General features: G+C 39.6%; 1 protein-coding gene across 1 annotated transcript in view; it reads left to right on the top strand.

Annotated features, from left to right (window-relative positions):
- Nucleotides 1-16,011, top strand: part of igf1ra (insulin-like growth factor 1a receptor) — a 109,495-nt gene that overhangs the window by 69,712 nt on the left and 23,772 nt on the right. The window contains exons 3-12 of the mRNA XM_042495402.2: nt 1,720-2,020; nt 3,013-3,149; nt 4,776-4,920; nt 5,663-5,871; nt 7,001-7,127; nt 8,813-9,048; nt 9,194-9,361; nt 10,464-10,671; nt 15,061-15,347; nt 15,461-15,603. Coding sequence (XP_042351336.2) covers nt 1,720-2,020; nt 3,013-3,149; nt 4,776-4,920; nt 5,663-5,871; nt 7,001-7,127; nt 8,813-9,048; nt 9,194-9,361; nt 10,464-10,671; nt 15,061-15,347; nt 15,461-15,603 — 1,961 coding nt within the window. The remainder of the gene's footprint in view (nt 1-1,719; nt 2,021-3,012; nt 3,150-4,775; nt 4,921-5,662; nt 5,872-7,000; nt 7,128-8,812; nt 9,049-9,193; nt 9,362-10,463; nt 10,672-15,060; nt 15,348-15,460; nt 15,604-16,011) is intronic.

The following is a 16,011-nucleotide window of genomic DNA, read 5'->3' as shown; positions in this document are numbered from 1 at the left end:
GTCGATTTTTCTCACAGCATGGGGGGATGTACAGTAGTTCTTTCTTAGGAACTGTAGCGATAGTGGGAGTGAGAGTTGTTGAAACTTCAATTGTCTTTTTTTCCATTATAGAAGAATGTTAATGAAAGATAAATTTTTTTATAAATTTTTTTTTGTCTAAACACTGTTAAACTTTGATTACAAAGATCATCTTAAATAGTTCTGTTTTTCATTGGTCTTTGGTTGCAGATTTGGTCTATAAACAGGAGTATATAACAGTTTTATCAGACTTAGATTGTGCATGCACACCTATAGTTGTACATTTCAGGGGAGATACGGGGGATACATCCCACTCAGTGTTTAAAATATTTGCATGTGTCTCCACCAGAAAACAGCTCTCAGGATAATACATAAAGCTGGCTATCAAGAATCTATGAATATTTATTTAGAGGATCCTACACCTTAAAATTTGTAGAAGTTGTGTATGTAAAAACATTGGAAATGCTTTTTTGACTTGTAAACAAAAGCTCTCTGTATAAAATTTTTGAATGAAAAAATATAGATGTATTTAAGTTCAGTTTTTAAAAAAAGTGCAAATGTAAATTGATACAAATTATAATGTAAAATGATAACAGTGTAAAAACAATCAGCATCTATTGTAGTGTGAAATAATAAGTATTACAGTTTAGAGTATAATTTGTTTTTAATTTTTAATTCTGGGTTATGCTATGCTTGATTTAGGATAGGCAAAAATAAGCCTTGGGCTTCAGCCTATCCTTCTTTGTTATTGATTGAAAAGAATTTTGCTTCTCATGATACATGAACCCAACAAGAAAAAAAAAGTCATTCATTCATTCACTTAGTCATTTAGTCATTCAACATAAACATAAAAGTAGAAGAGGACTTTTATTTTTGACAAAATTTAAGACATTTACACCCTAAAATGGTGCAGTAATGCACAAATTGGTGTTTAAAATTCACCAGAATAGAGGAAATTAAGTGTGCAACGCTCCAAATTTCTTGGTTGAGGACTCTCAAACCCCCAGTGTCATGTGTGTCCCTCCAAATGTTGAAACAAAGCCTACACCCTTATGCACACTAACTCCAAACTCATCATTACCTATTTATGTATTTGCTTGCTCGCCTATTATTTAAGAGGTAATTTGGAACACATCTTAATATCATTTCAGTCATTTTCTGTTTTTCATTATTTACAAATTCCTGAAGCTATTCGATATTTGTACTTGATTTTTAAAACAGTCTGTGCTTTGTAAGCATTAGTTTTGTTTCTTTACGTTCATCATCTTAAAAAATGCTATAGTGCCCATAAGTAACTGTTAAACCCTTTGAAAGCAAATTTAACTCAGTTCTTTCAAAAGCATGGGAAGAAAGCAATGAGCAATTTAAAAATAAATAGCCAAAAATGTATCAATACAGCAGTAAAAAATTACAAGAAAATTACCTTAAAATGAGAATCAAGAGAAAGAAAAGGAAAAGACAAATCAAAAACACTATTTTTGTTCTGTAACATGGTTTTAGATATATAATTCTAAGATTTATAAACATAGGTTTCTGGACATTTTCCCTATTTTTTAAATAATATTTCATATTTCTCCCTAGCTATTTTTCAGGGCGTTTTCTTGTTGCCATGAGAGTAAATGCAGCACTCGCAAACTGATGTTGATGTTGAGGTCTTAATACCCTCTCATAACTCTTCCCATCTTTCTCTGTCTCTTGTAGTTTGTCCACAACACTGCAAGCTTGCCTGCACAGACAAGGGGGAGTGCTGCCACAGCCAGTGCCTGGGCAGCTGTACCGAGCCCAACAACGACATGGCCTGCTCCGCCTGCCTCCACTACTACCACGAGGGTCGCTGCGTGCAGGACTGTCCCCCAGACACATACAAGTTTGAGGGCTGGCGCTGCATCACCATGGACCTATGTTCTCAAGTGCACCTGCCTGGCGACACTCACTTTGTCATCCACGGGGGAGAGTGCATGCCCGACTGCCCCTCTGGCTTTACACGCAACGAAACTAATCGGTAAAGACATACCCCTCGCTTCTACTTTAGCTCCCGGTGTTTTGGAAATGTCATGTCAGGTGACACACAGAATGTGCAGAATATTTAGAGGAGCTCCTTAAAATATTTCACATTACGTGTAAGATTTCTCAAGCGTTTGTATTTAATGTTGTATATTTGGATTTGTGGGTGATCTTTTTCACACACAGAGCCAGAGGTCTTTTATGTATTTCCTGGCTAATTTCTCTGTGAAGAGCAGTGTGGTTTCTCCTCAGTATTCACAGACACCAAAGCCATATGTGTTCACTGTGTACTTCTGCACAATGAATTTATTTGCATAAAATATCCTTGAGCTGAACTTCACCTGACCTGGCCCTTCACAGGTTCCTTTCTTAAAGTAGGACCGAAAAAGCTGGAAGTGCAAGAGGTGAAGAGCATGTTGGACTGTTAATGATTCAAGTTTAGACTTCCCAGACTGTTTAGAAAGAGTGAAAGCTTCTCAGTGCAATGCCTTGTTTTCATCACTTTCCAGATTCATACTCAGAGTTAATCAGAGGAGAGACTCCGCTCACAAGTCCACTTCACAGTTCCTTAGTTTGCAAACAACCCAGAGCAAGAAAACTTCTTTTTGTGCAACTTTCCTCCCTGTTGTGTCTCGTCAATTCCCAAACTTTTCGCGCTGACTCTCTGCAGCCGTATACTTTTTGGCCATACCACTGCTCTTTTGTCTCTGAGGTCAATACAGTGAGTCACTCTCTCACAAAACAGAGTTCAGACGAGGGCCCATAAAAGATTAAACTCTGTGTAAGAGGTGACCTTGTAGCATGCACTGAATTTATTTGCCTGAATCCTCTGGAATGCTTGGGAGCTGGGGAGTGGACGAATGATTTCAGGGTGAAGTAGAAAAGTTCACAGAAGATTTTGCTCATTCTCTGACAGTTCAAACTTTTTTTTTCATCTCTCTCTCCTTCCCTCCCCCCCTCCCCCCTCCCTCTTGCTTGTGCTGTATACAGTATGTTATGCAATGCCTGCAATGGCCCGTGTGATAAGCCCTGCACATCCCCTGTCATCGACTCTGTGGATGCTGCTCAGTCTCTGAAAGACTGCACCGTCATCGAAGGCAACCTGGACATCAACATCCGCCGTGGAAGTGAGTTCAGCTACGCATAACCGCAGTACTTTCCAACCTTGGCTGGATTTTCTCTGCTTTTGTGTATGATTAAGTAACTAATGGGAACAACACTTTTTGAAACTGGTCCGGTATTGAGTGAGAGCAGCGGCAAAAAAGGCTGCGATGTAACCATTTTGGGCAATTGTCCACCGTCAATTTATGTCCTTTAAAAGTGGTTGTTTTTGCCACTGACACTTTCATATTATTATTACAGATGACTTGTCAGATAACACAATGGAAAAAAACTCTACAGAGACAGACCTTTAGTTAAACAGTAGTTTTGCTGCATTCAAAAAGTCGTCGTTTCAGAGTTGGAAGTCGTTCTTCCAACTTCATTGTGTTCATGTGCTTGCAGGTCGTAAAGTGGAAACAACATGGAAGCTACAAAGAAGATGGGTTGCATTTCAGTGCTAAGAGCATTTAAACAAGAGGTTGATAGCTATTTCCAGTTTATTTTTATTTTAACATTTTTTTTATATTTCTGTATTTAATCTTGGTCACTCTGCATGGACAGCAGTTAATATTAATACCATATTACACTTAAAGTGATCAATTGATATTTAAGAGGTGTATTGATTAGAATAACAACCTGAGCTTGTCAGTGACAAAAGCCAGAAATTTTGGAGGACTTAATTGACAGTGCTTTCTTTCCCAGAGTAGTTACATTGCAACCTGTTTTATCTTGCTTGATACTGGAACAATTTCAAAAAAATGTTGTTCCCATTTGTCACTTAGACACAAAGACATGGGGGAAAAAAGGGGTTGAGGTTATGGAAAATATCCAGGTTTCCCTTTAACACCACATACACTGTAAATGTTGCAGTGTAAAAAAGCATTGTAGACCACACATATAATAATAATAATAATAATAATAATGATAATAATATAATAATAATAATAATAATAATAATAATAATAATAATAATAATAATTAATTATTATTATTATTATTATTATTACTATTAAATAAAGAAACAAGTATGACAAAAATGAATGACTATGATAAATAAAGAAACTATATATAAATATTGATTTATTTTTATTTTAATTATTTTTTTTTTTTTTTAATTATACAACTTAGACATCACAGTTGAAGTAAGTTTCTAAACCATCTAAGCCAGAACTGAAACATACAGACACATATTGATGACATGCGGCTAGGTATATATGATTAATTATTATACTCTGCACAAAACTTAATAAAAAATTGATCCCAAGAAAATTCACCCTTCAGTATCCTAACCTTACTGCACTTGACTGCCCAGCTAATATTTTGATTACTGAGACAGATAAAGATGAATGTGCGTGTGGTCTAAGCTGTGAGATTTACAGTGACGGCCACAAAATCAACATTACATTTGCTTCCTGCACTCTAACCCAATTATTACATTATGTGCTATAGTCCTGTTTATTTGCTCAGTTGACAGGGTGGTTCACACACTAATCTCCACATATGATAAAGCTTATACAATTGAGTGCTGATTTGGATATTTGCTTAAAGAACTTGTCTGAGTGTTATAGCAGCAGGGATCCCCGTGGCTTTTTTTAAAAATGTGGCTTTCACATGCTGCTTTGTATCTGTGTGTGTTCATCCCCTGTCCCCAGATAACATAGCGTCTGAGCTGGAGAGCTTCATGGGATTGATTCAGAAAGTGACGGGCTATGTGAAGATTCGACACTCCCACGCACTTGGCTCGTTGTCCTTCCTCAAGAGCCTGCGTTACATCAATGGGCAGGAACTCATCGACAAGTATGTCTGTGCTGTTTGTCTGCGCTTTGTGTCTGTGAATGTGTGCATGCCTGTATGCGTGGTGGCAGCGTAGCAGGGAGGCTGCCACCAACATATCATTGAAGTTACATAAAAATGAGTGGCTTCTTGTTGAGAGAGTGTCTGCCCTGGATGCTGGATACGTGCATTAATGCGAGTTTATACATCTAAATATAACAGCGTCTGGTGTTCTGCAGTGTCATTTTTAAAATGATTCACTAAGTCGTGCAGACAGGCCAGATAAGTGATTGTGCCTGCAAATGGAAAGTCTCTGCTCCATCAAACTGTGATATCAGCAGTGGTCTTATTTATGAGGGAAAGTTTTTTTGGTAATGGCCAAAGGGGTCATGGGAAATCCTGTCGCCCTTCTTGTTGTCGTTTCTCCCAGGGTAAAGTTTCACTCAGAGGAATGCTGTTGAGGATGGCAGACATTCCTCTCGCTCTGGAGGTGTTCTGCTGCCTTACCGACTACAGCTCAGAGCGTTAGCATGGCGCTGTTCATGTCGTCCTCTGTGCCAACTCAGGCTCATTGTCAGTCATTGTCAGCCTCATGTGACACCCTCCTATTTTAATGCTTAACGCTGCCACCAGGTGGCAAAAACAACTCTTTTAACCACATTTCTTATCACTTCCATCATGAAACATGTTCACATACAGTAAAATATGGTTTTGTGTATCTCCATGAGATGGCTGTAACCTCCTCTTCATCACCTTTCATTACCAGCATGTATGCATTCTCCGCCATCAACAACCAGCATCTGCAGCATCTGTGGGACTGGAGTCAGCACAACCTGACTATTGGGAATGGGCGTCTCTTCTTCCGTCTGAACCCCAAACTGTGCATGTCTGAGATCCACAAGATGTGGGAGAAGACGGGCATAACTGTGAAGCCAGAGGAGGGAGATTTCCGGAACAATGGGGAAAGAGCCAGCTGTGAGTATACTTAGTATATTTTGATAAGTTTTCTTACAGTTTTGTTGTGAGTGATTTGACCCCTTAGGGCCCACTTCAATATCACGCACACTCATATCGCTCTCAGACAAAATGCCCTTTTCAAAATCAAGCCTTAAGAAATAATATACATAATTCACACAATAACACAATATAATTTTCCACTTTCATTTAGTTCATTTTTTAACCAACATCGGTTCTAATCATAAATATCAAATATTCAATATTTGTCAGAATTTCAACCCTTAAAATGCCAGGTTTTTGTCATGATGCTGCTGTGTTTTTAAGGTAATAATAAGAAAACACAAAAATGAATTATTTTCAATATACTACTACTAAGTAGATTTGTTTTTGCTGCTGACAGCCTGGGATATGTCAATGATTTGCAGGAACACTGATTGTGACAGTGCACCTAGTGGAAATAGCATGTATTTTCTTCATATGCCAAATATGGTAAAACATTAAGTCATCAGGTGTAAAATAGTAAAAATGACAAATTCTAAGTCAAAAGCCCAGAATGATACCAGAAATAATACAATGCATGTTTTTATGCTTTGATGGCTGTGGGATCGAAAATGTCAGTTTGAATGGGTTTCAATGGAGCATTTTTTGCAATTCACAGTAAGAATGAAACAATCTAGTTTAAACATTGTATTTTAGACTTATTGTAGGAGCTGAGCTGGAAATTCCAAGATTAAACAAAAACACACAATCTTGCCAAAATGTATGCCTCATGCATAAACACAGCCAAAATTATCAAAAAATGAAGTGTGTAAAATGCGTCAAACAGTTCGGAAGGGTTATAGGGAGCCCAGTGGCTTAGTGGACAAAGCAGGCGCCCCATATATGAAGGCAGTGGCCGGGGGTTCCATTCCAGCTCACGGCTCTTTGCTGCATGTCATCCCCTCTTTCTCCCTCTTTCACACTACCACTCTGTCCCATCTAATAAAGGCAAAAATGCAAAAAAAAAAAACAGTTCAGAAGGGTTAAAAGAAGACACAATCTGTCATGTTTTTTGTACCCATTTAGTGTATGGGAACAATAAAAAACCTATGACATGTCGTTTTAATAATGTATGTGTTTTACTGAGGGTTCTACTTTATCACAACAGGTGAAAGTCACATCTTGAAGTTCAAGTCTAACATCACATCGAGCCATTCGATCAAGCTGACGTGGGAGCGCTACCGGCCGCCGTACTACAGAGACCTTATCAGCTTCATCGTCTACTACAAGGAATCGTGAGTACTCAGAAAACAGTCAACTCATTATCCTCGATAGCACACTATACTTTTATAAAAGTACTCCCCAGCCATCAATTTTTGGTTCTAAAAACGTTCTGAGAATGTTACAATGTAATGTTTTAGTAATGTTGTCAGCTGCAAGTTTTCTTTTGGTTCGCAGAATGTTCTTCTTAAAGTTAGGGTAACATTCTTTATAAACATCATCAAAATGTTATTTTATTTATTTTTTTCTTAACATATTACATTACAGGAATGTTTCATAAAAACTGTTGTGTAATCTCAGGCCTCAATAACATCCTGACAACATGTTCCAAATGTTGCTTTGAAAACCTTTGTTCTCATGTGACACTGTGGAAACGTTTATAAAAGAACATACACACCTCTCAACATCACCAAAACAAACTGAGTGTTGCAGTTAAAACATTATGTCATAGTTAGCATTACATAAGCATAACCTTATAGGGACATTATTTGAAGTGATACACATCTTAAAATTTTATTTCTAAATTAGATTAAAATGTTTTCTTTAAAGCATTATTACAACTTGTATGTAACCTCAGCCAGTGTTGTGAAATGTTCCCTGCTAGTTGGGTCTCTTGGCAGTCAGAATTGAGTCCAGTTCCGGTGTTTTTGATTTAGGGGCATCTAATGGCAGATATGAAATATAATACTCATAGCTATGTTGTTTCTTACTTTACTGTCACCTGAAAATAATCCATGTTATTTTCTTACTTTAGAATGACGGGGTCCTCTTAGCCCAGATAGGATGAATCAAACTGGGACTTTTCTAATTTTTGCGTTGCGCGCCATAGTTCTCCTACACGTGGGTAAAGTTTCAGTTCTGCAGCCTCACCTTAAGATGCCACGATATCCTAAATCTTATTTGTCTGCTTTTGCATATTATACCACAGTCAGTGCAAACTATGTGCACTTGACATTAATGACAACCATTTTACCAAAGAGAATGTTTGAGTGCTTGGACTGATTTTCTGCCTTGCAGCCACTCAGATGACAACAGACGAATTCCTCTAATGCAACACAAATATCCAAATATACAACATCATATTCACAACATTCATGTCTGCTTATTGTTCAGATCTGGGTTTTATCAGATTTTGCCATTGAACTTGTACAAAGTGAAACAAATGGCTGCCTTGCAGGTGGGTAATCACCCAGTGGTTGAATGGTATGCTTTGGATTTTTTTTTCTTTTCAAAATACACAAACTACACAATCACAAATTGACAGGACAAAAACACCAACATACATCACAAATAACTTCAGAATAAATCAACAGACAATAAAATAAATACACATGAAACAATTCACATAAAAATGTAACTAATAAAGTTAAGTACAACAATACATAAGAGGAAAACTGCCACGAGAAAACTATGAGAGACAGGATATCATTAACCATAATAACATGGTCTATTATTACACTAGTGTAGTGAAAATAGGGAGATCATGCAGGCCATTATTCAATGAAATGGGAGATTCTCCATGCAGTTTATAAAGGTTACCATAATTATATATATCTTGAAATTTGACATTGAATGTAATTGACTGTCAGTTTTGTCAGGAGTAGAAAGACTGGGAATGGGAAACATGTTATGTTTTCTTATGTTTGTTTTCATTACGTTAAGTTCTTTTTGTCAGCACATAGTTTTTTGTCTTCTTCAGCCCTTTCCAGAACATCACGGAGTTTGACGGGCAGGATGGCTGCGGTTCAAACAGCTGGCACATGGTGGACGTGGATCTCCCTCAGGATAAAATCATTGACCCTAAAGTCACTCTTCAACACCTCAAGCCCTGGACCCAGTATGCTATTTTTGTGAAGGCCATTACCCTGCAGGTGGAGGACAAACACATCACAGGAGCAAAGAGTGATATCATCTACATCCGCACACGTCCCTCATGTAAGCCTGGCTGTCAGTCTGTTGGCACCAATTATTGATTATTAGGATTATTATTATATGATCACTCAAGCTGCTTGTAAATTATTGGTGATTGTCATGCAGCCTTTTCAGTGATTAATGTACTATGACTTTGTCCCCGTTGCAGTGCCCTCTATGCCCAAAGATGCACGTGCATATGCCAACTCCTCAACCAAGCTAATGGTGAAGTGGTCACCTCCGGTCTTTCCCAACGGCAACCTGACCTACTACCTGGTCCGCTGGCAGCAGCAGCCTGAGGACAGGGAGCTCTACCATCATAACTACTGCTCTAAAGGTATGCATAATGCATGCTACAAAACCATAACCATCTTTTTATTGTCTGAGCTTTTCTGCCGACGAGTTCTTCCTTTGTCACAAAAAAAAGTCAGACTTTCTGGGAAAAACATTATTTGCTTTCTTGATGAGATTTTATTGAGAAGATTGATTCCACTCTCATGTGTATGTTAAATCTGCAGATGCAGCCTGCAGCTATTTAGCTTAGAGTTAAGATAGGAAACTGGAGACCTGTCATTTTAACATTTTGATTTTGTACAGATGAAAAAAAAATATAATGCTGAGTGGAGAGATTTAGATGTGCTGGTTGGGAGATTTCTTTTTATTTATTTATTCATTTATTTTTTTTATCTTGGGACAGAGTCTGGCTAGATGTTTCCACATAGATATAGAAATGGAGATAGCTCATTGGCTGCTGCTCTAGGCTCTCCACGATGTGTCTGTGCAGGCACCATATTGGGGAAGTTGAGGTCTGCTAGTAAACAAATACATGTGTATAGAGAGACACAATTTTGACGTCAAAATTGTCTGAAACTCGCTTAATTCGGAACTGATTTTCATGAAATCTATTTTGTTATAAACATCAGAAAGTGAATATTTTAGTGGTTACTTCTTTGAATTAATTTCATTTACTGGAGGCAATCTAATCAGTTCTATGACAAAACAGTAATCTTCTGAATAGTCACAACACTGGGACATGCAGGCTCAAATTTCTGAGCAACATCCAGTGATGGAGTGCAAGAAAGTACATTTATTCAAGCACAGTACTTAAGTACAAATTTGAGGTACTGGCACCCCACTTGTGTACTACTTTCTTTTTCTGGTACTTAAAATTTCATGCAATTTAGTTTCTATATCTGTGTGTTTCCAGGGTTAAAATAAGCTAACTAGCTGCTGGCTGAAGTTTCATATTTATGCACAGACAGAGTGAAATCAATATTATAATCGCACTCTCAGCAAAAAAGTGAATATGTTTCCTGATATGTTCAACAATATTTATAATACTGACACATAACTTTGTGCAGGAAACATATATTATAAACAGCTGCCTTGATAACGCAGAATGCTTCTCATTTCTAAATACTTGGTTGCTATTAAAACAGAACTGAAAATTCCAATCCGTATCCCGGCAACCGGCTTCACCGACATGGAAGACAACACCAAGCCCACCAAGTCCGACCTGGCAGGGGCAGAGAAGGGCCCATGCTGTGTGTGCCAGAAGACGCCCGAGGAAAAAGACCGGGAGAAGGAAAACCGCGTCTTCTTTAAAATTTTCGAGAACTTCCTTCACAATGCCATCTTTCTGCCAAGGTACAGTAAGCCACAGATGTAATATCAGTGACCTCCTTGAACTGTTTACACCTCCTGCTCTTATTCTGTGGAGAAGGCCATCAAAGGGCTCAGCTTCTTTGCCTTGATTGGTCAAAATAAGGGATGAGGTGGTGGCCCAGGCGCAGTGGCTTCTCTGTGGAGCTGACAGGATCCGAGCCTCAGGGCGTAGATGGACCTGACGGGGGCTGAATCTGCCCCCTGCGCTCGGCCCTTTTGTCGGGCGGTGCAGATGAGGGGACATGCTGAGTAGGATCCAAGGCCTTCTAAGCGCTCTTGTGGCTTCATGTTGCTGTGGTGACGGTGGCACGGGGGATGTTAGGACCTAGCAGGCAGCAATTTAGGCAACACAAACAAACCCAGGAGAGAGATGTGATTAAGGAGTCTGAAAGGCCTCGTTTGGCTGCACACTCGTAGCTGCTCAGGCTTTTGTTCCCCACAATAGAGACTGACATCTGTGTTGTGTTATCATTTAACTTGCTCGTGGCGAAGGATGTTTCACTGTTTCAAAGACTTTCGCTCCGCTCTCCTCCCACACGCCTTTTATTCTCATATAGACAGACACACACAATCTGTGCATTCTGTGAATTGGTTGCCCTTAACACTCCATCAGCGACATCCATCACAGTGAAAAAATGGAGACCTTTGATAAGCTCGTTGCTTCCTGCTAAGAACACTCAGCAGGTATCTTATAAATCCATAGCTTTAAACAATGCCCCTTGAACCTCCAAAGTTCATTCATTCAAACAGTGCCCTTCTCTTTTCCTTCGCAACACTCTTGTGGAATTGGATCGATATGTATTTGGAGGAAGAATAATAAACCAGCTTTGTGTTGTAATTGAACTCATATCTGCCCCCCCTCCTCTCCTTCTGTCTCTGGCTCTGTTGATTTGTTTTAGTATAGCTGTCTAGGAAAGAAGCGGATGGCAGGTCCTCTGCCTGCAGCGAGGGGCTCAGCCTGTGTATGCACACCCTCTCCACTGTAACAGAGCCAGCATTATTACAAACCACTCCAGGGAGAGTGCTCCAAAATCGGGGAGGTTTTTTCAAAAGTTCAGGGCTTAGACCCGGGGTGAGGGGAAAGAGGGCGGGTGAAAACAGAAACAGAAAGAAGAGGAAATGTTTTCCATTCTGTCCCCCTCCACTCGGCACTCCACTCTCCTCCTCCCCTCGCACGCTCTCTTTGTGCTTTTTTTTCTTTCTGGAGCAAGACAGCTGCCAGGAAATGTACAGTGAATCCATCTGGAATTTAAATGAATGAGGGAAGAGCCCCATCAGCGATAGAAGACAAACACAAAGGAAGGCAGACTGATGTAGGTGGGGTGGGGGGGTGGGGAGGTGGGGTGCTGTCAGTGTCTGTTTAGGACACCTTGTGATACGATCCAAAAATTGTAAGAAGCTGACTGAAGCATTTATTTATTGTAATCACCTGCTGTTGAAACTCATCATGAATACATATGAGACAAAATAATAAGGACTCCCTGGAAGTTACCTGTTCTTGTGTCAGATCCAGAGTTTTTTTCTAAGATTATTTTTTGGACGTTTCACCTTTATTTGATAGGACAGTGTAAAAATGATGAAAATTGGAGAGAGAGGGGATGACATGCAGCAAAGGGCCATGGTTTCAATCAAACCTGCAGCGGCTGCAGTGAGGGAGTGGCCTCTGTACATGCTTCCTCTACCAACTGAGCTACTGGGTGCCCAGATCCAGAGATCTTTTGCTCCTTTTTGTGAGCCTGCAGTGTTGCTGTAGTTAAGGCCAGGAGCTAATAATGTGCCCTGCTCGTCACATACTGAATTTGTAGTCACAGCTTTCCTCCCTGGATTCCATTGCGTAAAGGTAGATCTTTTTTTAGTGGGCGAGGTCAGGACACTAACTGTAGTAACTCACTAGTTATAAGGTCATGCTTCAGTCAGCTCAAGAGCTTTCTCACAGTGTTCACACTGCCCTGCATAACCCTAACACTCTCACATACAGAAATTGGATCCCTCAAGTTTTCTTTCATTTGGCCACTCCGTGGGGTCCATCCATCTATCTTCCTCTTGTTCTATCACTTCTGACAAAGGACAACCCGAGATTTACTAGAGCAAATCTGCGTCTCTCAGACCATAACTCTCCTGTCAGCTTTTTAAATATATTTTTTTGTATTTTCCAGTAGTAACAGAAGCAGTTTTTGAGTGCTGGACTTTGGAGTGTACCGCACCACTAAGAACTGTCAGAGATGAATGTTGACATGTCAGTGCAACTGGTCTTTCCCACGGATCTCTCTGTATATTCTGTATTTTTCGTGTCGGTGTATATCTGTTTAGACACAAAGGATGCTTTGCATAGTCTGAGCTGAGCATTTTATTGCTCCTAGTAGAACTGAAATGATCAGTCTATTTATAGAAAAATAATCAGCAGCTGTTTTAATAATCAAATTAGTATTTCAGGCATTTAAGAAAAAATGAAAAAAAAAATCTCAGCTGCCAGCTTTGTAACTGTGATGATTTGTAACTTTTGTCATATTTGATAGTAAATTAAATATTTTGGAACTTTGGAGTGTTGGTTGGACAAAAGAAGTACCTTTTAGGCCTCACTCCAGGTAGCAGGGAACATTCCAACAACATTGTCTAATGTTACCTACAAGTTGCAATAATGTTTTGAAGAAAACATGTAAATCTAATGTTCAAAGAACATTTTAAGGATGTTTATCATTTAAAATAATTTTCCTGTAAGGTTAAATGCTGACTTATGACTTGATGTAACGTGATAACTGCAACATTCTGAGGATTTTTTGGTGATGTTGAAAGGTGACAGATCAGAATGTTTTTTTCAAAAACATTACCACAATGTTACATGAGAGCAAAGGAAAAACATTTTCAGTGCAACATTCAGAACATGTTATTGAGGCCTGAGATAACAGAACGTTTTTTTTTTTTTAAAATGAAAATGTAATTCAATGATATTTAACCCCCCCCCCCAAAAAAAAATGTTTAATGTTTATAGAGAATGTTACCCTAACGTTCTGAAAACTAAAAGAAAACTTACCTCTGAAAGCGTTACTAAAACATTGCATTGGCTGCATTGTACTATTCTCAGAACATTTTCAGAACCAAAATATGCTAGGGACCCAGGGTTTAACGGGCGTTTTTTTTATTCAATCTGCCTCAGAACCGAACTAACATGATGTCCACAGTAGTACAGAGGTTTATGTGTGGCAATGGCATCTTGCAGAAACCTCTGTCAGGTCACTCAGGAAAGTTTTTGGAAGGGCTTGAGAAAATAGCATTTTGACGCTGAAACATACTTAGATCAAAATTAGAATTTTTGGATTTGGATTAGATTTTTGGCAAAAAATCTATAGAACTATTAAAAAAAAAATCAAAACTTCATAAAACAGAAAATCATGGAGCTAACCTTTAGGGGCTTATGATGGATATTATTCACGTCACGGACTAAACGATGAATCAGATAACTGAGGACAAGGAAAACCGTCAGATTGGTCGATAATAAAAATAGTCAGTTGCAGTTCTAATCCCTATCTTACAGTTTGAATCATATCTGAGCTGTTTTATGCACTGCAATAAAAACCTCACCACCTATTCAGGCTGTCCTCATTACATTGCCAAAGAACCCCTCAACATTTATCACCTTGTAAGAACTCCATAAAGGCTTCATGTACTGTTTATCACCTTTTGTCACCTGCTGTCGATACAGCTTTCATTTCCAACTCAATCAGAGTCAGTCTTTTCTTTGTGTCCGTCTCAGCTGACTGCCCTGTATGTTTCACTGTTAACTACTTAAGGCAAGGTGCCCTGTGGCATCTGTAGTGCTTCTGCTGCATTAACAGCCACAGCTGTCAGCACCTGCTTGCCCTCAGTTATGACCATGGTCCAGCTCCAGGTTGCTCCACAGCTTATCATACACAGCTATATTCTCAGTTTGACCGCAGAAAATTAGTCATTATGATTAAACTTTTTTTTTTTTACCCTTTTAGACTTTTTCATTGTTGATAGGGAGATGTTGGGGGAGAAAGGTTTATTTTGTCTTATTCTGGGAAACTTCTCTTTCTCTGTCTGTCCACCTCGCTGTGATCTGTCTGATCTCATCCTTCCACACAGCTCCACAGGGAGTAGTCTGCAGCATCTGGACACATGGCACACAAACACACATTCAGACACACACACACACACACCCACTCACTTGCCCGGTTCAGCGAGATGCTTCAGCTGTGTGCAAAAAGCCTTTGGGAGTTATAAACCTACAGTTATTTGTGACAGTGGGATTTCCAGGACATACTGTATACCTGTTGTCTTCACTCGTAATAACAGTACTCATTCTACTTCTATCTTAAATCTAAAACTTTCTTTTTGTCCTTTGTGTTTCAGACCTCCAGATCGTCGACGTCGAGATGTTTTCGGTGTGGCTAACAACACGCTGCTGCCTGATGGTGTTGGTAGGGGGAACACCTCCCTTGGCCCAGGGGATAACAGTACAGATGGCATTCCTCCTATCAGGGAGTATCCTTTCTCAGAGGACAGGAGCACAGTGGAATATTTAGAGATCCCAACCCTGCGGCCCTTTACTGTCTACCGCATTGACATCCATGCGTGCAATGAGGAGGTGGGGCGCTGCAGCGCTGGAGCCTTCGTCTTTTCCAGGACCAAACCTGCAGGTTAGAAAGTGACTTAGGATGCAATCTATGATGGCGATGTGGCACAGTAATGCCCTCTTTTACAGCACATTGCAGACACATGATTGTTGTAATATTGTGTGTGTGTTTCGCAGTTAAAGCTGATGACATCCCTGGAAAGGTGATCTTTGAGATGAGTGATAAGGTTGAAGGGTGTGTGGTGCTGCACTGGCCAGAGCCCGCCATGCCTAACGGACTCATCCTGATGTATGAGATCAAGTTCCGTCTGGGGACTGAGGTGAGCAACGCTCTGTATTATAAAAAATCTCTTCAGCCATGTTCTAAAGGAACAGAGTATAAAGCCTCATTCCCACTGCACTAAAAACCTGTTAACACCTGCTAACATCAGGCTTTTTAATGCTACGGGAATGTATACAATTGGCATTCACACCCGGGTCAAATGACTCTGCAGTAGACATGAGTTTTTCTGATCGGCATTGATGGGAACACAGCACCTGGGTGACGTGGTAATTTCAGCTCCTTAACCAGCAAGATGCAATGATGCACCATCGCTAATTACTGTCCATCTCCTCCTAAGCAGCGAAAACACTGATCCAAATACGTCTGCACCAAGTTTGAAATGGGGACAAATAAAAGATAAATAAAGAGAGGAAACCACTCAAAAGTTTTCAAAGACCTCTGATCT

Source organism: Plectropomus leopardus, chromosome 7 (genome assembly GCF_026936395.1).
Source record: "Plectropomus leopardus strain MGB_pleo_1.0 chromosome 7, ASM2693639v1, whole genome shotgun sequence".
In the NCBI taxonomy this organism is placed as follows: domain Eukaryota; kingdom Metazoa; phylum Chordata; class Actinopteri; order Perciformes; family Serranidae; genus Plectropomus; species Plectropomus leopardus.
Note: the sequence above shows the minus strand (reverse complement) of the source record. Positions and strands in the feature narration are given on the sequence as shown.